Source organism: Staurois parvus, unplaced genomic scaffold, assembly GCF_062004578.1.
Source record: "Staurois parvus isolate SC_StPar_1 unplaced genomic scaffold, SC_StPar_1.0 ptg000834l, whole genome shotgun sequence".
NCBI lineage: Eukaryota > Metazoa > Chordata > Amphibia > Anura > Ranidae > Staurois > Staurois parvus.
In genome coordinates, this window is record NW_028318630.1 from 391,344 (window position 1) to 414,856 (window position 23,513).

Here is a 23,513-nt window from a genome sequence, read left to right on the forward strand (position 1 = left end):
GATAATTGTATAATGTATGGCCAGCCTTACTTAATATACCTTCCATTTTTACCTAACATTTCCCTTGTTAATTATGTGTCCAATCTACTATACGTGATAATAACACCAAGATATAGTATTTCCTAAAATTAGGCAAGTTTAAACCCCCTTTAGCTTTACCATTACACAAAACTTAATATTTAACTCTTTGTTTCTTATTTACCCATATATACCTGAGTATCATTTTTTTAATGTCACGAAGAAAGAACCTGGTAAATGTATTGGGAGCATGTGAAACTTATACAAGATTTTTGGTACTATCACCATCTTTACCATATTTATACGACCTATCCAGGGAAGCCATACCATTGAGATTTTCCTCAATTCATCCTTTATTTCATTTATTAGTGGAATATAGTTTGCCTGATATAGTTTCTTTATTCCTAAATAGCTTAATTCTCTTCCCCTCCATGTAAAAGGAAAATCTTTTTGTAAAGTCTGTTTTTCTATCTTTGGAACATTAATATTTAATATCTCTGACTTTGAGGGGTTAATTTTCAGATTTAATCACTCTCCATAGTATTTTAATAACCTCATTAAATTAGGTAACGTTAATCTAGGGTTTACAATATAAAACAGCATGTTATCTGCATATACCGCTACCTTGTGTTCCACGTCACCTATCCTAATTCCTGTTACATCTATACTCTTTCTTACTATCGCTAATAGTGGTTCCAGGACTATTACAAATAAAAAAGGGGAAAGTGGACATCCCTGTCTTGTACCATTATACATTTTAAAAAACTGTGATAGGGACCTGTTGACCTTTACAGCTGCTGGCGGGCCAATATATAGCCCTTTTATCCACTTAAACATTTTGGGCCCTAGTCCTAATGCCTTCAACGTATCTATCATAAATCCCCATTCTACCCCGTCAAAAGCTTTCTCAGCATTAATCGACAGGATTACCATCGACAACTTCTCTCTCTTTGCTTTTTGCAGAAGGAGCAGTGATCTCAGACCATTGTCCCTCCCTTCTCTGCCAGGAATGAATTCCACTTGATCTAAATGTATCCACTCTGGCATCAGCTCTTTCAGCTTAGTTGCTAGTACTTTAGCGTATAATTTTGTGTCTATGTTTAATAATGATATAGGTCTATAGTTGGCACACTGTGATCTATCCTTCCCTTCTTTAGGTATAATTGTTATGTATGCTTGCAGCAATTCTTCTCTCATTTCCAACCCCTCTCCTAACGCTTTCATATATGTACATATTTTAGGGACTAATGATTCTTTAAATTTCTTATAATATTTCACAGTATATCCATCACGTCCGGGACTCTTTCCTGCAGCAATACCCTTCAACGCTATAATAATTTCCTCTTGGGAGATAGTTCTTTCTAAAGCTAATAACTTTGCTTCTGACAATCTTAGTAAGCTGGCCTCCTTTAAATATATCTGCCTTTTTTCCTTCTTTTCTTCCTCTGCTTCTTTCTGGTTCTTAGAATTTACTCCATACAACCTGCTGCAATATTTTTGAAACATGTTAGTGATATCAGTGGTGGAATGCACCATTTCTCCTGTTTCATCTTTAATTTTTTCTATAAAATTCTTTGATTTCTTTTCCCTTAAACTTTTCATTAAATATTTTCAAGGTCCATTCCCCCACTGATATCTTTCTTTTGAAACCCTATTAAAAATCCTCCTTGTTTCCTGTTCCATAAGATCTTTTAGCTCTTTTCTTTTAAGAGTTATCTTCTGGTGTATATCTAAATCCATTTTCTTTTTATGTAGCTGTTCTAAGTTATATAACTCCTCCGTCACTAACCTTATTTTCTTCTCCCAAGTTTATTTTTTTTCTGCCCCTATCAAGATCAGGATTCCCCTGATTAATGCCTTGTATGCCTCCCAGATTGTAGCAACTGATACCTTCTCAGTCTCATTAGATACAATGTATTGCTCTATTGCTTTCTTTAATCTTTTCTCTATTTCTGGGTCTTGTATAAGCATCTCATTTAGTCTCCACATTGTTATTTTATTCCACTCCCCTCTCACCCGTTGTCTCATTGAGACAGGTGCATAATCATATATAGACATTAATTCTATGTTAGATTTTACCAGCGATTCCAATTGTCTATGCTCAATCATTATATAATCCAGCAGCGAATACGTTCCATGTGTTGGGGAGAAGAAGGTATAATCTCTTTCTCTTGGGTGTTTAACTCTCCAAGTGTCAATCAATTGACATTGATTTAACATCTTTTTCACAGATTTACAGTTGTGGCCAAAATTATTCAACCCCCAATGCTGTAAAGGGGTTTAGGGACTATAGTGTACATTTGGAATTGTATTCAGAATCAAATCCTACAAGGACGTTGTAACTACCCAAATGCAACTAAAATGACATCAATTGTTTATGTAATACAGTAGTAAATGGTTCTTATGTGGTTTCTTCATTGCCACAATTATTCAACCCCTTAAAGACTACCACTCTGAAGAACAGAGGTTCATACAGGTGCTTTCCATCAGGTATTGAAAACACCTGTGGATGTCACCGAGCAGCAATCAAGCATAATAAGCACCAATTAGGCAGCTTTAAAATGACTGTGATACTCAGCTCCTTCTAGACATTTACTGGTGTGGTTACAAACATGGTGAAGGCAAGAGAATGGTCCAGGAAGACAAGAGAAGAGGTGATTTCTCTTCACAGGAAGGGCAATGGCTATAAGAAGATTGCAAAGATGTTAAACATACCAAGAGACACCTTAGGAAGCATCATTCGCAAATTCAAGGCAAAGGGCACTGTTGAAACGCTACCTGGTCGTGGCAGAAAGAAGATGCTGACTTCGACTGCTGTGCGCTACCTGAAGCGTAGAGTGGAGAGAAGTCCCCGTGTGACTGCTGAGGAACTGAGAAAAGATTTGTCAGATGTGGGTACAGAAGTTTCAGCCCAGACAATAAGACGCACACTGCGTAATGAAGGCCTCCGTGCCAGAACTCCCAGGCGTACCCCCTTGCTGTCTCCAAAGAATAAGAAGAGTCGACTGCAGTATGCCAAAAGCCATGTGGACAAACCACAAAAGTTGTGGGATAGTGTTCTGTGGACTGATGAAACAAAATTAGAACTGTTTGGGCCCATGGATCAACGCTATGTTTGGAGGAGGAAGAACAAGGCCTATGATGAAAAGAACACCTTGCCTACTGTGAAGCATGGTGGAGGGTCAATCATGCTTTGGGGCTGTTTTGCTTCTGCAGGTACAGGGAAGCTTCAGCGTGTGCAAGGTACCATGAATTCTCTTCAGTACCAGGAGATATTGGATGGAAACGTGATGCAGTCCGTCACACACCTGAGGCTTGGGAGACGTTGGACCTTTCAACAGGACAATGATCCCAAGCATACCTCCAAGTCCACTAGAGCATGGTTGCAGAGGAAAGGCTGGAACATTTTGGAGTGGCCATCGCAGTCACCAGACTTAAATCCGATTGAGAACCTCTGGTGGGACTTAAAGAAAGCAGTTGCAGTGCGCAAGCCTAAGAATGTGACTGAACTGGAGGCCTTTGCCCATGAAGAATGGGCGAAGATACCCGTAGATCGCTGCAAGACACTTGTGTCAAGCTATGCTTCACGTTTAAAAGCTGTTATAACTGTAAAAGGATGCTGTACTAAGTACTAAGATTGAATGTCACTTGGGGGTTGAATAAAACTGATAATGCTGTGAGCACAGAAAAGACATTTGTGGTTATTTCATTATAACTGTTATGTTATATTTGTCTGACCTACAAGTGCCTCTTTAATGTAAATGTAAGCAAGATGACTGAATGATCAAAAGCAATGTCAAACTGGCCAAAACACTCAATTTCAGTGGGGGTTGAATAATTTTGGCCACAACTGTACATTTTTTGCCACCATCTTCCTGCGCACGTGATGACGTGTCCATCCATGGATCCATGCAGAAATTGAAATCTCCTGCCACAATCAGACTACCCCTCTTAAACTCTATAAGTTTTCTTAGCATACCCTCAAGGAATACCATTGAGTTTTTATTCGGACAGTAAATGTTAACTAGCGTACATTCTAGTCCTTGTAGTTTTCCTCTCAGAAATAGAAACTGACCCTCTGAATCCACCCGTCTTTCTTCCAACGTGAATCTTACATTTTTTGAAAACCCAATTGCTACTCCTTTGGCCCTTTTTTATTGGTGAATCAGCATAATGCCAGGTTGGATATTACAGTATGGAGTATAATTTGACATTTGTATCTTGAGATATATGTGTCTCTTGTAGAAACACTACATCTGTAGAGTATTGGTGCATTTCCCTTATAGGTCCGTTATAGGTCATGAAATTGATCAAACTAATTTCACCTGCTATTTCTCTTCTCCTCTAAATTTTCAATTGGAGGGATCGAAATATAGATGATTTGGAACATAGCGATTTCCCCCTCCCAATCTAGCCCTCCCCCTACCCCATTCTTTCCACCCTCCATCCTCCCTCCACCCCCCACTCTTCCCACCCTCCCTCTTCTCTGTATTACTCTTGGCCTAATTCTTGCCCTGGAATCTGTTGTTGTTTATTCCTAATAACGATTCCTATTTTAGGGTGAGACTCAAAACACACATGCCTACTCTGACCCCTAGCTCACAACATTGGGAGTCAAGAATTTGGTAGCATATTTGGCCTCCTAACATCCCGCCATTTCCTCCTTATTTTCCTCAGAGTTCCCTCCTACCTAACATCCCTACTTTATCAATTATTATGCCTGTCCTGTGTCATCTATTTCTTTACTCCAATGCCTCTGAAGACCACTTCCAGGGAAGGAGGACAACTGATTATATAAACTATTGGAATAGAGGGAAGTAACGAGGGAGTCGGGATACAGGAGGAGGAGGGAAAAAATAAGGGAAGCTAGAGGTTTCTCCCCTTCTCTTCCCCCTCCTCTCTCCCTCCCTGACCCTCCCCCCATCCCCCACTCCCCATCTCACTACAATTTACATTCTCTTTTTAGAAACCAGCTGCCACTTCTTTTTTCCTTACACTGCACTCTCTTTAGGCCCCTCTGACCACCCGCAAATGTCCACTTTCTGTACATCACTTAGTTCTTCTGGGAATCTCAATCTTGCCAATTTCCCATCTTTCCACCCAATCAAACACGCAGGAAATCCCCAGTTGTATCAAACATTTTTCTCCCGCATCTGATCCAACAAAGGTTTCAAAGATCTTCTTCTAACCAATGTCTCAGATGCAATGTCAGCAAAAATTTGCAGCTTTATTTCAGGGATCCCATGCAATTTTTCCATATGTTCTCTTTGTCCTCATAATGGTGGAATCGGATTATCAAATATCTGATGTTACTCCTTGTGGTCTCCTTGACCTATGTACTCTGTCTATTTTCAAGTGTTCTGGTGCTGGTCTACCTATCATTGGATTGAACACTCTCTTTATTTTATCCCATAAGTCCTCTCCTTGAGATTCTTCTGGTAGGCCCCGAATCCTTAGATTATTCCTTCTATCTATGTTCTCTTGATATTCCAATTTATATGAGAGCTTTCTCTGTTCTCTTCGCATCTCTTCCACCTGCGAGTCTAGTGTAATAATTAATTGGGCATGTGTCTCCATTTCCCCCTCTACTTCTTCAGCTCATGTTAAGATTCGTCCCAGGTCATTGCGTAGTACCGCCAATTCATTATTCATGGAATGCTCCAATTTCACAAACATTTCCGCCATCTCTATTTTTGTGGGTATTTGTGACATGGCTCCTTGGTGTTCCGTGTTTCCTTGTTCTATTACACTTTCTGAATGTATAGATTCTTTAATCTGGTTCTCTTCCAATATCCCAAATGATAATCTAGATTGATGTCCATCGTGCTTTCTAATTCCTTCATGCTGTTTCTCCAGGGTTTAGGTCTCTGGACTTTTCTCCTGTAGGGGCATATATTTTCTTATTGTGCTTGTTTTTGCATTTAATTGGGGGGGGGGTTTGATCCCCCTCCTTTAACAGATCTACTCTTCATAACATTTAGGCTTTGAAGCTGGTTTTCCACTAATCCACTGTTACCGTCCCCTAGATAACCCTCTTTCCTCTTCTTCTAGAGTCCTATATTAGTCCTCCTGTCTTACTTTAAAAAGATGTTTTTACAGTCCCACCAACCCCTGAGACCACCCAACAATGTTCTCTTTCGTCCACACACTTGCTCATATAGACAGTTAAGACAGCAGATACAGCAGATCTTTAAGTGTTTTGCCGCTGCCCAGGGCAACTCACCATCACCATCTGTGCCAAAAGTGTGGAGCCACTCTGTCCCAGTCAGGATTTGCAGTCAGGGTTCGCAATATTTGAGGTGTGACTGCGGAGGGTCACGAGGTATTGAGTGTCTCTGGGTGTCTCAGAGGTGGTGTGCATAGTAAGGGGGGCTTCCTCTGTATGTACAGCCACCTCCTCCTCCGCTGTGTCTCTCTGCTCTCCAAAGCCTCTCGGGGCTCCGACCGCTGTCATATGGGCAGTCACATGGGTGCTCCCGGAGTTCCTCTCTCCGCCTTCAGCTCCTGCTCCACCAAAATCACTGGGTTCCTCCGACCTCCCGCCAACCACCAGCCACCGGGGGGGGTCCACTACTCACAGGCACACAGCACAGCGCCACACAGACCGGGACTTCCCATCACAATCGGCTGCCAAGGGGCCCACGGCTCATGGGCATACAGTGCCACACAGACTGCCATTCAGACCGGGTCAGGTAGGATCTAGAACTGTTCTCTCATGACACTAATGGCGGGCGTCGGGAGCTCCTGCAATATGCAGCCTCACAGTGCCATGTTCAGGCCCCCCCCCCCTTTCTGGGAGTTTTTTTAACATTTTATTTTCACTATCTGAAGCGCAGAGAAGGGGTTTTGATATATTATTGTTTACAATGTTGAAACTCTGTTAAAGCCATATTAAGCCCTTGTTATTTATTAGTGTAATTCTGCCTTTCTTAACTTTTTTACTCCAGAGGAACCACCAAAATCATTTTTTAGGCCTCAGGGAACCCCTGTGTAGGAAAGTAAGGGTCAGTCATTAGGAAAATGCCCCATATATTGATTTTCAGTGGAAAGAATGCTCCTTTACAGTGGTGCTTAGAATGCCACTGTTACAGAAAGCTAAAAAGATCATTGTATCATACTACTGGCTCTGTCAAGTGGTGATGAAAGTAGAACTATGAAAGCACCATCAGAAGGAAGGTCAATTAGCTACAAGTTAAGGAACCCCTAGCAACATCTGGAGGAGCTGCTGTAATATATTCAGCTTGCATGTACAGGAACACATTTGGGGCTGTTTTACTTTTTTTTTTTACACTGCTAAGGGGACTGGGCTGCAGTTTTGAGTGAAAGAGCAGCAGTAGTCAGACTCTACTATGTGCTGGCAGCACGGTGTATTTTAACCCTTGCTGAAGCACTGAAGCACTTGTTGAATAGTTCAGTGGAAGTTTGACAGTTCTTACAGCACTGAAGTCCCACTTGTAGTACACAACAAATCCCTCTATACCATAGGAGAGGTTAAAGCAATACTACAAAGCACAACATTTTAACAGCAACAAAATACAGAAATATTGTTAGGTCCCATGCATATGAGTACATGCAAGTACTGTGAGCTTTGCAAACAAATTAGAAATATAGAGCAAAAATACGTAATTTGTGGAGTACACCTCTCATGCACACAGTTGTTGATGAAAGGAAACAAAATGTGATGTTGTTGGATTCCGTTGATGTCATTCACAAATCAAATGAGTGCTGAGACCACACCACCTCAGACTACACATACGCATACAAAACATCTCATGTGTAAACAACATTAAACAGTTAACCACTCACAAAATAGGTAAAAAACACAGGATTTTCAATACTAGCAGGGTTCCCAGAGGAGGTAATGGAATTTGGCAGGTCAGAATCCATTCTAGCAGAGCAGATGCAATATTTAAAGTGCCTGTATCTGGAAATAATAAAGCAAAAGAGTATTGGTAGAGTTCATAAAATTTTCCCCTATTGTATATACAGTAAATATTGTTGCTCAGTACTAAAATAAATGAGATGCTGATGTATTTGAAAATTGGAAAAAAGGAAATGACAGCTGGAAGCTATGGACAGCATCTTTACTTTTGTTCCATTAGTTTTTATAGGTCTGTCCCTTGGAAACAAATATCACTAAGACAATAAAAGGCACACACAACTGAAGTGCTGACCTTAGCAATTAATTAGATTCAAGCTGTAATTTTCTGTCTACATATTAGAAAATAAATGGCATCACATGTGACCAATGACTGTAAGCATCTGCTCTATATCTTTATTGCTTTAGTTTCTTGTGGAATGTGTAGATTACTGCTTTATTTTCACATTCGGTCCATATATTGTATTTCCCCCTGTTTAAAATAACACTTACTGCCATACCTGTACTCCAATGGGCCACTTTAATCTATTGTATAACCACAAATCTTAATCTTCAATTATTAACAACTTAAAGAAAAAGGAAACTTTAAATGAAAATCAATTTTGTTTTATGCTTGCTTGCCTTAAAAAAAATTATATTTGTGTATTTAATGTGACAAAACATATCCTGCTTCCCTATAAATACTGATATTTTAGTCTGAGACCCATATATCTTTTGCTCTGACATACAGCTGTGTGCATAGGCATTTAAGTATCACTTTTTACTACTGTATAGTTATGAATTATTTTGCTTTGTTTCCTAGATTATGGAATTAGGCTGTATTTGTCTTGATTACTCTTTGATGAAGGATACATTAAAAGGATTTGCAGGAAGCTGGAAGTCTCATTATGCAACAATATTACATCAGCATGTTAAGGTACATACACCTTATTAAATATGTATTTTCCTTGTAATGGCCGTAAGTATAGTCAGTGGCATTATTTTCTTTCCTTTCAGGATGAACTTCACCATGTTGTTCAATACAGAGATACGGTATGGCAGCAGCTCACGACTCCAGTGGAAAGCTTGGAGCAGTTAAACTCCGTATTAACACTTCTAGAAGACCTGCAGGACATGGAAAATAAAATAGATGAAGTGTATCGACCTATAGAAGTCATGTATGAACATCTCAGGTAAATAATATGTCATACTAGTCAATCAAACAACTTTCTTTTACCATACCATGACAGAAGCATCAGAAAGCCAGTTTGGACAGGATAGAGCAGAGAATGTGAATAAAAGGGGAAGACAGGCGCATGGAATAAGCAGTCTGCATAGTCTCTAGGCTGAATGTGGGATCAGGAGTTGGCGGACAAACAAACGGTATGAGACACCCGGCGAGCTGTGGTAGAGTGAAGCAATGACTCTGGAGTGGATGAGAAGAGAAACACAGAGCCTCTGAGCACAGAATGTACTTGAAAAACTGGAGTAATCCAAGGCAATTATGCCACTGCTGTGATTGTTTTTCATAAAGGAGACAGCTCCCTTCACAAGTCTCTCTTTTAAGGCTTATTCACATGGGCGGTCAGGCAGAAGTAAAAGCAAATGGTTGAGATGCAGTTTTACTGCCCCCAGACTGGGGCATACAGCTGCTTCTGGGCTGTAAACATGCTGCAGGTCTGAAGCTTTGCAGCTGCATCAAAACTTAAACCCCCTGGTGCATTTGATGGGCAGTACAACCACCAAATGACCTATTCAAGTGAACTAGGTCATACCGCTAACTGCCCCGCAACCACGTGCAATTTGTGTGGATGCGGAGCAGCGGGTGTGTGTTTTTAGGGTTAAAACAGGCAGCGAGGAGGCAATTGGCTGCAGTCACTGTTTTGGCATATGATTATTCATCTGGCTCCTTCGATTTTCAGATTGAAGGATGTCAGGTGGTATGGTGCCGATAATACCACCCACTGGTTAAAAATTTGAAAAAGCACTGAATTAAAAGCTTGCATTCAGTTTAATTTTTACCTGTGCAGTTGGGACATATGCAATATATCATATATATGATGACAATATGACTACATGTTCTTCGACATACAGTAAATTAATATTTTTCTAAATTTATACATAAGATGCCACATGCAACAGACCATAGCAAGTATGATTATTTTCTTAGGAAAGAGAAAAACATGCAGCTATTCTGCATAAGCAGTCATTTGTTCCTTAGGTTGGACTAGTCCCTATTTTGCCTTATTCAGTAAAACAGTGCAGAGGGCAATGATGATGATCAAAGGCCTATAACCTATATCAACCGGTATTTTTCAATCCATTGTTACCAGATAAATTAAGGGCGATTTCCTATTGCTTTTATTGAACAATGGCAATACATTTTGCCTTTTGCTGATGCATCCTGGCTTATATACATAGGACCACATTACTTCTGGGTAACTGACCCATTGAGTGGTCTCCTTTCTTTTCTTGGTAAATCCCCTTTTGGATTTTTGGAGCTAAGCCACCTGTCTTTCTTTTGGTCCTTCTCACTCTGCATTTTCTCGTCTGCTTCTCTGTGCGGACCGTGGCGGGTTCGCCATTGATGTGCTCGGGCGGGGTTCCTCCAGGAGACACTTGGGCGGCCTTCTCTTTCTTTCCTTCTTTGCACGCTATCACCATCCTTACTGTGAGAGGTTCATGAGTATTATCTGTTGCATTATGTGAATCAATACTTTTTAGGCTTCTTGGTGGTCTATGTGTACTTCCTCTGCTCCTATATGGGGCTATACGTCATGCTCCTTTGAGCACCTCTGAGGAAGAGACAACAATTAGTCTCGAAATGCGTCAGTAACAACACTTGCATGACTGATCCTTTCAGTATTAAGTTATACATCTGTTGACAATTACCGCCATAATTCATGTATCTCAATGTGTTATGTCTTTTTTAAGATTGTATAAATAAAACTGAGTGTTATGTTTTAATGGTTGGTTGATTTATCAGTCATTAATTTACAATTCGTGCCTCTAAAGTCCCACTAAGTAGAGGACCTTTCCCCCTTTTTTCCCCATATTTCCAGGGATGTTGGCACCTCTTGTACTGTATCCCCCCCTCCTTTCTTTTGCCTTTTGCTAATTTTTCTATTTGGTCCTAAGATCACAGTAATATTCATCTACTTATGAAAAAGTCGCAATAGCTTTAGTAAACTGGACCTTTGTATCAAAATTGTGCGTTTAATAATGCTAGAATATTGAATAATATATTGCAAAGGAGGCAGCAAGTATACTCCAATCGCAAACATTATTATGCAGCTTAGTGCTAGCCTAAGGATTAAAGTGATTGTAAAGGCATATTTAAAAAACAAACAAACATGCAATACTTACCTGCTCTGTGTAATGGTTTTGCACAGAGCAGCCCCAATCCTCCTCTTCTGGGGTCCCCTATCATATTTATAGTGATAGCAAGCTGAGCTAATTCATAGACATTTTATGAGTGTTGCTGGATGCAACTGAGTTTTAAGTCTTTCACGGGGATTTAATAAGGAACCCTGGTTGCATTGCACTAGCAGGCCAAAAGCAGGCATAATATTGTGAGCTAGCTACTATGCCTGTACATAACCACTTTCCACTCTTCTTTCCATGAATGCTATTTTAGATCAAGGGACGATATTCCTGTATTGATACTTATATTGATTTTTTGCACACAGTAAGGCCAACTTGTACATTATACAGCTATCACACTTATGCTTAAAAAAAAATCAAAGTCTTCCATGCTAAATTGATTTTAAAACGTAGTTTGCCACTACATATTTGGTGGATCTTTACATGCCTTAAGCCCTGTGCACACGATGAAAATATTGGACGAATGATCATCAGTTTTTTTTTTTTGCATGCCAGTCTCATATTGAAAGTGAAGAGGTTACTAAAGTTACGAAAATTCTTGTACGACAGAATGAAAATGAAGTGACGTACACGACAACTGTACTGATGAAACAAAAATTGTACAATCTGGTATCGTGCGAGAAACATTTTCGCGCTTGTCTCTTCAAATAATTTCGGATGAAAGCTGTGTGCTAACGATCAGATTATCGTACAATCGCTTCGAAAGCTGTATTTTTGTTACGCTTTTCTGATCGTGTTTACTAAGCTTTATTCACACTCCGAATCAGTGTCTTAAATTAGGTGAAGTTTGATAAATGTTGAGAAGTGCTGATTTGTGCATTAGCGCCATGGCACAGTTTTGGCATGGTCGCAATAGCTTTAGTAAACTGGCCCTTTGTATCAAAATTGTGCATTTAATGATGGTAGAATATTGCATAATATATTGCATAAGAGGCAGCAAGTATACTCCAACCACAAACATTATTATGCAGCTTAGTGTTAGCCTAAGGATTAAAGTGATTGTAAAGGCATTTTTAAAAAACAAACAAAAAAAAAACAATACCAAAAAAAAGCAATACTTACCTGCTCTGTGTAATGGTTTTGCTGGTGTTGTAGACTGGATCGAGATCAGGCTCAGGTAAGTATAAGGGGGAGGGGACTGGAATGGGAGCTGCAAAGAGAAAATTTTTTTTCCTTAATGCATAGGGTAAAAAACCTTCAGCCTTTACAGCCACTTTAAGGTTTGGATGAGTGTAAGGGCCAGCTCACACTACATGCGTTTCAGTTGCTTTTTTTTCTGCATTCAAAATGCACAGAAAGTAGGTTATATGGTTGTTAATGTCATAGTTCACATCAATGCTTGCAGTTCCAGTTGCAGAAAAAAAAGTAGAACATGCTGCATTTTTTCTGCACAGAACTGCAATAGAAAGTGGTAAAACACATAAAAAAACGCACTGGAACGCACCTAATGCATAAAAAATGCACTGGAATGCACATTTCCCTGTTTAAATTGAAGAAAAAGAGAGGGGAAAAATGAACGGGAATGCATAAAAAATGCACTGAAACGCGTCAAAAATGCATAAAATGCATTGGAACTCATCAAAAACACACATGCAGAAATGCAGCTGGAGCGTATTTATATAGTGTGAACCGGCCCTAAAGGTTAAAGTGTTACTAAACCCAGGACCCTATCTGGTCTCCCACAGTACACCAAACATGGAAGTGCAATCATTGTAGTAAATATAAACTGCTAAATACCTTTTCTCATCAGCAGTTAGAGCAGTCTTGTGACTTCTATCAGTGTTCAGCTGAGCACTAGTTAAAGCTTGTAGGAGGAGTTTTAATTCTCCTGTGACTATCGTATGGGGCTGCTTGACCCCTGACCCTCTGTCTGGAATGTGCTGATTGGCCCTGTGCTGGTCACATGCACCCTCCCAAAGAAAAGAAAACTCTCTAGCAATACACACTAAACTCAGCATGTGCAGAGTGTCTCCTAGAGCTCTGTACTATCAGCAGATGGATTATGAACAGCAGAAGAAGGGGAGGATCATAGAAGACAGGATCAAACTCCTTAGGTTTCACAGTGATTATAACAAGCATGCTTTACTGCATATACAGACTGACTTTACTGTTGTGGGTTTAGTATGGTAACACTTTAAGTGTTAAGGCTAGGTTTAGTGTTAAGGATTAATTTTAAGGTTTTGGTTAAGTGGTTTAATTTTATAGCCTGGGTGAGGGTAAGTTAAGAGTTTATTTTTTGTAACCTGAAGCCGTTTGATGAGAACTACCAGCAGCAGGTTCTCAGGACTGAAAAAAAAATACATTTTAAGGTGGTCAAGCTACTATTTTAAATCCTTTGCTTTTGAAGCTTCAGTAGAGTGAAAACTAGGCCAGAATGAAAGTAAAATACATTTTCAGCACATAACGAAATTTTATCTTTCTAATTTAAAAAAAAAAAAAAGCTGTACAGATACCATATGAAATTTACTTTAAATGTGACCAAAAGATATATTGCAAGAGGGCTGTTTGCCGGTCCAGCTGCTTATGTTCAGATCCGTAAGCTACTGATTTCTGTCAATGTTTGTTGGTGATGAGCATGCCCTAATTTCCCCCTCCATGGATATAAACATGCCCACTTGGACACTGCTATCCACACTGGTACATGCAAGGTGAGAGAAGTGGAAACAGAAAATCTTTTGGCCTGCTTTCCCTTAATTGTGACAAATCTCTAATCTGCCCAACAAACCTCTGCAGCAGTGATTGCTTGTAAATGTCTGTGACTCATTATAGATTGTTACCATTTGCCTGCAGGAAAAGAAATGATCGTTTCACTGTGACTGTATCTTCCTAATGCAAAAATTGAATATTGATATAGAACAATGAAGCAGATCCACATACGCAACAAGTATAGCGGCAAATGGCAAAAACCTTTGTATCATCAAAATAGATCATACATCATAGTGCAAGATTAATTATTATTTTTATATAACAAGACTCACTTAACGCGAAATAAACAATAAATAAATAAACGCGAAATAGCCCTGGTTTACACTGATGCGGTGCAGAATTTGCAGCATTTTCTGTGCGAATTCTGCACCGCAGCAGAATCGCACCCCATTCATGCGAACTGCCGCGGGTGTGTATGTTAAGTTAACACCCCAAAAGCGGCCCGCAAAACATGGTGCGATGTGGAGAATCAGATCTCATAGGTGTGAATACCTGAAAAAGCGCCCTGCACCAAATCACATGCAATATACCGTACCGCCAGGGGCGGACTGACCATTTGGAAACTCGGGCACTGCCCGAGGGTCCGGGGTCAATAGGGGGCCCCATAAAATGCCCCTGGTACCTTTTCCATAGGCTTTTTTGAGTTTGGGCAAGGACGCAGGGGCCCCATGATCCTCTATTGCCTGGGGGCCCCATGAGTTGTCAGTCCGCCCCTGCCCACTGCATATATGTGAACCCAGGCTCAGTCTTAATCGTACAGAACGTAACACCAGACTGGTATGAATAAACCATGGGTTATACAGGTGAAACTCGAAAAGTTTGAATATCGTGCAAAAGTTCATTTATTTCAGTAATGCAACTTAAAAGGTGAAACTAATATATGAGATAGACTCATTACATGCAAAGCAAGATAGTTCAAGCCACAATTTGTCATAATTGTGAGGATTATGGCTTACAGCTCATGAAAACCCCAAATCCACAATCTCAGAAAATTTGAATATTGTGAAAAGGTGCAATATTCTAGGCTCAAAGTGTCCCACTCTAATTAGCTAATTAAGCCATAACACCTGCAAATGGTTCCTGAGCCTTTAAATGGTCTCTCAGTCTTGTTCAGTAGGAATCACAATCATGGGAAAGACTGCTGACCTGACAGTTGTGCAGAAAACCATCATTGACACCCTCCATAAGGAGGAAAAGCCCCAAAAGGTAATTGCAAAAGAAGTTGGATGTTCCCAAAGTGCTGTATCAAAGCACATTAATAGAAAGTTATGTGAAAGGGAAAAGTGTGGTAGAAAAAGGTGCACAAGCATCAGGGATGACCGCAGCCTGGAGAGGATTGTCAGGAAAAGGCCATTCAAAAGTGTTGGGGACATTCACAAGGAGTGGACTGAGGCTGGAGTCAGTGCATCAAGAGCCACCACACATAGATAGATCCTGGACATGGGCTTCAAATGTCGTATTCCTCTTGTTAAGCCACTCCTGAAAAACAAACAACGTCAGAAGCGTCTTACCTGGGCTAAGGAAAAACAGACCTGGTCTGTTTCTCAGTGGTCCAAATTCCTCTTTTTCTGATGAGAGCAACTTTTGCATCTCATTTGGAAACCAAGGACCCAGAGTATGGAGGAAGAATGGAGAGGCACACACTGCAAGATGCTTGAAGTCCAGTGTGAAGTTTCCACAGTCTGTGTTGATTTGGGGAGCCAAGTCATCTGCTGGTGTTGGTCCACTGTGCTTCATTAGGTCCAGAGTCAACGCAGCCGTCTACCAGGAGATTTTGGAGCACTGCATGCTTCCTTCCGCAGACGAGTTTTAGGCAGTGTGGGCACCTGCCCACACTGCCAAAAGCACCAAAACCTGGTTCAATGGCCGTGGGATTATGGTGCTTGATTAGCCAGCAAACTCGCCTCACCTGAACCCCATAGAGAATCTATGGGGCATTGCCAAGAGAAAGATGAGAGACATGAGACTGAACAATGCAGAAGAGCTGAAGGCTGCTATTGAAGCATCCTGGTTTTCCATAACACCTCACCAGTTCCACAGGCTGATAGCTTCTATGCCACGCCGCATTGAGGCAGTAATTGCTGCAAAAGGGGCCCAAACCAAGTACTGAATACATATGCATGCTTATACTTTTCAGAGGTTCGATATTGTTCTATGTACAATCCTTGTTTTATTGATTGCATGTAATATTCTAATTTTCTGAGATTGTGGATTTGGGGTTTTCATGAGCTGTAAGCCATAATCATCACAATTATGACAAATCTTGAACGGCTTGAACTATCTTGCTTTGCATGTAATGAGTCTATCTCATATATTAGTTTCACCTTTTAAGTTGCATTACTGAAATAAATGAACTTTTGCACGATATTCTATTTTTTCGAGTTTTACCTGTATGCTGCTACCATCAAGTGACTGTACACTGCCAAATAATTTTGCTAGGGCTGTCCCTAGAGTGTACCTATACAACCTTGCCCACTTCATGAAGCTTTACAGTGGGGTGTGCCCACTGTGACGGGCAAAGCCTTGGACCGATTCTGGCCCAGCATTAGAGATAAGACAGAGTTTCCCTGTATGTGGAATCTGTTTCCTCGCTTTAAACAACACTATCCACAGGTCATAGCATATTATGTGGTTTAGTGAGCAGAGGATTGGCTGTTACTCACTGTATGATGGCACTCTTTTCCATTTTGTCTATAGCACCTCTCAGCAAACACTTTTAAATTTGGTGATTTTACCCTCCCTAGTCTTAGACATAGTCTCAGAGGATGAGTTAAGTGCATCACGCCTCCCAAATGAGGTATTTCCACCTGCCTCTTCCGCCGAGAAAGCAAGCTATATGTTGCTGCACGTTTACATGGTCATCTTTTACAGAGACACAGCCACAGGGACTCAGTGTTATAGTGGATCATTCTCCAGATACAAAAAGCTCCATCCATTCTGCACACCTAAACCGTGAGTACCTCACTGGGGATCCCTCTTCAAAAATGGCGGATCACAGGTGCAAGGGAGCTGGGACTATAAAATCTAATAATACGCATTTGGCAGACAGCCTACAGGAAAAACAGAAAACCACACAGGGTGATAGCTTTTATACTTATCCAAGAACAATGTTTTTTAATGACATTGTTCCCCCACGATCTGGCTCAGGTTCCCTCTCAGGCATGCACAATGAAACCTGTCTGACAAAAGCAGATTTCTCTGCCACTGTTTCTGAATTATTTGGAAAACATCTTGTACTTCTAGAACCTTCAGTCTCCAGAGCCCAAAATGCTAAACATGACCTTTTCCCCATGAATCTATTCAGGAACTAGAAGTAGAACCTCTTTTACTTGAAGCTATGGAGGAAAGTTAAAGGGCATTGATTTTGCAGCAGAGGCAGAGGAAGATGTTTGCTCTCCTGAAAGCTTATGAGGTACAAGGTATGGCTTTGCACGAGGGGCGGACTGACCATTCGAGCACTCGGGCACTGCCCGAGGGCCCGGGGTCAGTAGGGGGCCCAATGAAATGCCCCTAGTACCTTTTATAGGCTTTTTTTTGGGTGTGCTTTGAGTGTGGGCAAAGACACGGGCCCCATGATTTCCTATTGCCCGGGGGCCCCATGAGCTGTCAGTCCGCCCCTGCTTTGCACCAAATACCAAATGCTTTCCACTGTGGACACACTAATTGATTCAGGGTGCACTAATCTTTTCTTAACAGCATCTGATTCTCCATAGCCAAAACAGATCGATATGGATACTAAAAGACTTACTAAAACTAAAACGATTATTCCCATACATGCAGAGATTGAGAACTGCCTCAACCCTGAAAAGTTTTTCACTAATTCTAGACTTTTTTTTCTGATATTTATCTTATGGAAAAGAATTTAAAAAAGAAATGGCCTATTTCAGCAACAGATCCTGTCACTTCACTTTGCAATAAAATCCTCACAATTCCTGTTGAAGATGTCACTTCCTTTAAGAATTCTGTTGATAGGCATTTTTCTGTTGATAGGCCTCGTTTGCTCTTGCAGGTCCAACCCTGCAGCTGGCAATTTCTGCCATATCTATATGACAGACTATTGTTAACTGGTCAAGACACATGAACAGAGACCAGAAATCTGTCTTTGAAGACCCTGCTTTCATTTTACAATAACAGCTGATGCTTTCAACGATTGTTTTGTGTTGAAGCTCTTAAAATTGTAATTTGAAAAGTCTCAAGAATCTCTCTTATCTCTGTGCACATCTAGAATTTTGTGACTAAAAGCTTGGTTGCTTAACATGTTTGTAAGAAACGTCTTATACGTATGCCTTTTGATAGTGAAGCCCCTCCTGTGAGGAATCTCTTGACAAATTCATAAAGATATTGAGGGTATGGAGTTCCTCTCCTACAAGAAATAATCTAAGTCTCCTATTCCTAAGGCTTCTACCTCTACTAAACTACAGGGTATTTCCATTTTCCCCAAGCATCAACCTCAAAATCAAGGCTTAACGCTTTTGTTACAAGCTCTGGCCCATCAAGCCTTCTCAGAAGCTCTCCTCACAATGAAGGTACTCCACTCTCCTCAGAGTAGGGGGACATCTGTTGGTTTTTTGCGCCAGTCTGGATCCAAATCATGGATCTCTTGGTCTGAACTATTATTTCATAGGGGTACAAAATAGAGTTTCCTTTCCTTGCCACCTCCTTTCTTTTACCTTTCTACCATTTTCAAATGAAAGAAAGATTTCAGATGAACGGTTTTAAGGTTTGTATTCAAACCAATTTGTGATCCCTAAACCTAATGGGGCATCCACCCAAAACTGGATTTGAAATCACTAAACAGATTTCTTTGTGTATCAAAATTCTGGATGGAATCTACCAAGATCTAGACAGTAAATCAAAAACGAATTCTCTTGCGCTCTAGGACCCAGACAGGTGGCGAATGGATGGAACCAGACCTGGAAAAATTGACCACCAATGCATGTAGGGTTGTGCGGCTCCAAACAAGGCTGGGGAAGCCCGACCAATACTGCAGAACGAAATGAAAACAAGACCTTGTGCATTACCTCAATAACCAAAATGTATTAATTATAAAAATTTACTCACAAACAGCGAATAAAATCAGGCATGTAAGGCCTCAAAGGGACTTGAAGACATCGTGAATCCCATCAAGGGGATGGATATTCAGTACAGCTGACGCGTTTGGAGCACTCTCAGTTCAGTTAGCTCTGATGAAGAAGGGACACCCTTCCAAACGCGTCATCTACCAATATCTGCCATTGCTTTCGATCAGGCATGGGGAATTTCTTACATCAGTAGGCATACAAAATGCTTGTCTGCCATATTTTTATTTTCTGAGCCAGCACTTTGCCTGCCAGCATCCTAAAGGACCATTCAGTTTCCTCAAACCTTTGGCTGGATATTCAACTTTTAAAAGTTTGCCCTTCAGCCCTCACACCATCTGGAGTTCCTGGGTTTAATCCAGGACACTACCCAAGCCAGTATCTTCTTCAGGTCACTTCTGCAGAAGGGTTATGGGTCTCATGGGGGCCTTCTTTGAGGCATATAGTTTTGCCCAGTTTCACTCCAGATCCCTTTAATCCAACATCCTAAAGACATGTAACAAGCAGATCCAGTCCTTAGATTTCCCACCACTTCTTTCCAGTCAAACAAAGATCTCTCTGACATTGTGGATCTCCAATCCTGCCCTGTAATTGGAAAAGCCTTTCTTTCACAAGGCTTGAAATGTGATATTGATAGATGTGGGTCTTACAGGCTGTTATGGAGTTTACATCTTCCTAAATGTTTAGGAGACATGATCCCCATAGGAGTCACAATAAGATCTTCTATAAGATCACCCAGTCAAGTACAATTGACAGTGTCAAAGCAGTGCCATACATAAATCATCAAGGAGATGATCCTGAAAGAAACTAATCTTATGCTCTAAATGGCGGAGGAAAGGGTTTGGGTCATTCTTATGGCATCAAACTAGCCCAGAAGAATGTGGTATACAGACATACTCATCATGGCTCATCAGTGGAGAGCAGCAGAGAGGAGGTGCCACACCTGTAAGTGATATCATCATTGGAGTTATCTGGTGTTAACCATTCATCTCTACTGAACTTCATTCTATCTAAGCCTGATTATGAATGGATTCAGCTTATATTTTAATTAAGCATTAATGGACCTATAATTTAAGTGGTCTGTTCTTACTGTGAGCAGTTTGAGTGGAACTAGGAGGCAATGGGAGAGTATATTCCTGGCTGTTTTTTTACACATAAACAGACTGCTCAAAAGAACACCTGCTAACACTTCAAGCACTTTTGTTTGTTTGAATGGCCCTATGTGGCCTTGGGCATTGTTGTGACTGCACAACATATTTTTATGAGAGTGCGCACTTTTGGAAGAAGGCTTTTTGTGACTCAATGCTATATAATTTATTATATTTATATTCTGTATTTACCTTTTCATTATTTATATTTGAAATAATGCTGCACTGGGTATTTTATTTTATTCATGTAGGTTAATTTGGTGTGAAACACTTACTAAGTGCTAGCTGGCTGTTTACAAATTTGAATTAGAGTACTTAGCTGTGCATACAGTTTTTTAGGTTTAAAATACCAGTCCTGTATACTATACTCCAAGATAAGGAATTTACAAGTAAGTCAAAATTTTAATTACAGTGATTAACCTATAGTGAACGTTTGCTGAATGTCACATTCACAGCTGTATAAACGCGTCCTATCATGTTTTTTATTTAATATATAAATTGATTGATACTCAGCAGGCTTTTGTCTATATCATAGAAAACAACAGTGTATTTTAATGGCACAGACCTTGTGAAAAAGTGAATGCTAAAGCATAACTATACAGTATGTTATACCCTTTGGGGGAAGTCTGAATATGTAACTTTAAATATGCTAAATATTTTTGTTATTTACATTATGCACCCCTTTCATTACTATCAATTTCTGATTGACAGGTCTTATAAATTGCGTATTCCTAGAGAAGAAATAAATGACGTGGCAAATTTGAGACATAAATGGTCAGAGCTAATGGATCTTACTAGTGTTGTAAGTGAAATCCCATAAGCAGTTTATTGACATGTTGTGCTTTGAGCAATTCCTACAATTTCACTCAATTCAGATGTAATTAGACATATTCTTTACAAAACAGAATTGATTACAGAATTTCAGATATGTAAGATATGTTGTATCTGATTCACAGAGTTTATAAAATGTTTGTATCAAAAAGAACTAGTCACTGATGGGCATCTGTAATAATCTGAATCATCGCTTTTGAAATGTTATAATAGAGTAGTCTAAAACTCTTAGGGTTTGCTTGTTTTTTTATGATTATTCTAGTTCTCCCTCTCAGAGCAGAAGTGTCAGGCTGTAAAGCTGGGTACACCAGTGGGCTCACAGATTCCTGCATCCACACAAGTGATACATTGGGTGCAACGTCTGATCAAATGCTGTTTTTCCAGTAGGACCGTTCAACAGAATCGGGTCTAAAAATTGGCTTCTGTCAGAGAGGGCTACACACAGATTGAAGTTTGTCTGGTTCCTGTTGAATCAGTTGAATTTTAATCAGTATGTACAGTACCCAGGTCAAAGTGGTTCTAAAGTCTTGATTTTTTTTCTTTAAAATAGTATACACATCATAGCTACCTGTTCTGTGCAATGGTTTTGCAAAGAGCAGCTCTGATCCTACTCGGGTCCCTTACCATCGATTTTGGTCCCTCCCCTTGCCAAGTGCCTTCTAACTCCTGAGCCATCTCTGTGTGTCTATGGGACACTCAGAACGTAAGTGACCCCTGCTCCCTCCTTGCTGGCTGTGATTGACAGCAGCAGGAGCCACTGGCTCCTGCTGCTGTGTCTCAGCCAATAAGGAGGGAGAAACCCAGGAGAGCCGCTGCTCTCGTGCACATGACTGGATTAAGATAGGTAAGTATTCGGGGGGGGGTAGCTGCACACTGAAGGTGTTTTACCTTCATGCATAGAATGAAGCTTTCAGAACCATTCAGAATCACTTTAATACTCTTCTATCTCCTGTCTGGGCTCAATGCTAATAGCAGACCTCTTAAAGTGTATCTAAACTCAGCAGCAAAAATGTAATATATAGCAGCCTAGTAGTACTTGGATCCAGATTTGTTTTCCTTTATTTTCACCTGGTTCTCCTGTGCATAAAGCTAGCCATATAGTAGTGACTCATAAATATCTCTTCATGATGGGCAGGGGCGGACTGACCATTCGGGCACTCAGGCACTGCCTGAAGGCCCGGGGTCAGTAAGGGGCCCCATGAGGTTCCCCTGGTACCTTTCAAAGGCTTTTTTGGGTGTGGTTTGAGTGAGGGAAGGACACAGGGGCCCCATGATTCCCTATTGCCCGGGGGCCCCGTGAGTTGTCAGTCCGTCCCTGATGATGGGTTCTGTTTAAAGTAACTTTAATGGAAAAAAATGCTGACAAGTATAAACTGCATCCTGGTAGTTTTGGATTTTTGCATGCTATCTCCCCATTCATTTCTTTGGACCCACCACTATCATAAGCAGCCTTACTGACCGATAGGAGTGTGTGGGAGAGAACAGGTAAGCTTTGACACTACCAGGAAGTACCGAAGCTTTGCCCTATCAGAACTTTTAGGCAGAGTGGAGGCACTGGACTGACACCGGTCTGTAAAGGCACTATTAGGTGCTTGCTCTTTGTTCCTGTCAGCAATGTTTTTTCTGTTGTTAAAGTTGCTTTATGGCACTATTTATATTTTTGGAAACAAATTATACTTTCACATCCAAATAACAATCATGATCAGAATTGTATACTGTTGTACTGCCAAGTGCACCAAATGGTAATAAAAATGTGTCTAGCTGATTTTTGTTTTTGAAAAAGTAGCATTAGTGCAGACGTATGATTTACTGTCCAAAATTATATCTTTAGTCCTTTTCTTTTTTAAGAGAACGCGGTCAGCCTAATACAAACTATTTTAGGTTATGACAATGCTTCGATAAACTTGTTTGTTAGCTTTTTTTATATACTGTATGTGTACATAGGGGGGCTTTACTGTTCCTTCCTAAAAAGTCTGCTAGTCAGGTCTGAGTAAAAGACAATGCATGCTTTATGTCGCTGACATGTTATTTTAGCTGTTGTTGATCATGGACCATGAGTAATTGCAGTGGAATACTGATAGTCACTATGCGTAGACTCTACAGATCAATAATGTAGTTCAATAATAAAATTTACAGCTAGCATATAAAATGTTACACCAGAAATAACTTAATGCTAAGGATAACAACTAAAAAGCAAAAAGCAGTTTGTGCCAAAAAGGTATTGTACTTTTTGTTATGTACAGTACATCTGAAAAGTTCTGAACATATTTTAATTATTTAAAACATAATATGTATTAACTTTGGAGGGACCAATGCTCTCATGCCTTAATCAGCAGATAATATCATGAGAAGATATTATATACCGTATCCTTAACCAGATTGAAGCATTGACTATTTTATTCTACTATTTAATTGTTACAGGTTAAAGATACCTTGTTGAAGGAAAAGCAAGATATATTCAAGCAGGAACTTGATAAGCAAGTTAAAGTA

At 40.2% G+C, this 23,513-nt stretch overlaps 1 protein-coding gene across 1 annotated transcript in view; it reads left to right on the forward strand.

The window, feature by feature from the left end:
- LOC149443738 (dynein axonemal heavy chain 5-like) overlaps nucleotides 1-23,513 on the forward strand; it is a 291,780-nt gene that overhangs the window by 97,121 nt on the left and 171,146 nt on the right. Inside the window, exons 26-29 of the mRNA XM_089655345.1 lie at nucleotides 8,700-8,813; nucleotides 8,894-9,069; nucleotides 20,904-20,994; nucleotides 23,445-23,510. Of these exons, the coding sequence (XP_089511471.1) occupies nucleotides 8,700-8,813; nucleotides 8,894-9,069; nucleotides 20,904-20,994; nucleotides 23,445-23,510 (447 nt within the window). The remainder of the gene's footprint in view (nucleotides 1-8,699; nucleotides 8,814-8,893; nucleotides 9,070-20,903; nucleotides 20,995-23,444; nucleotides 23,511-23,513) is intronic.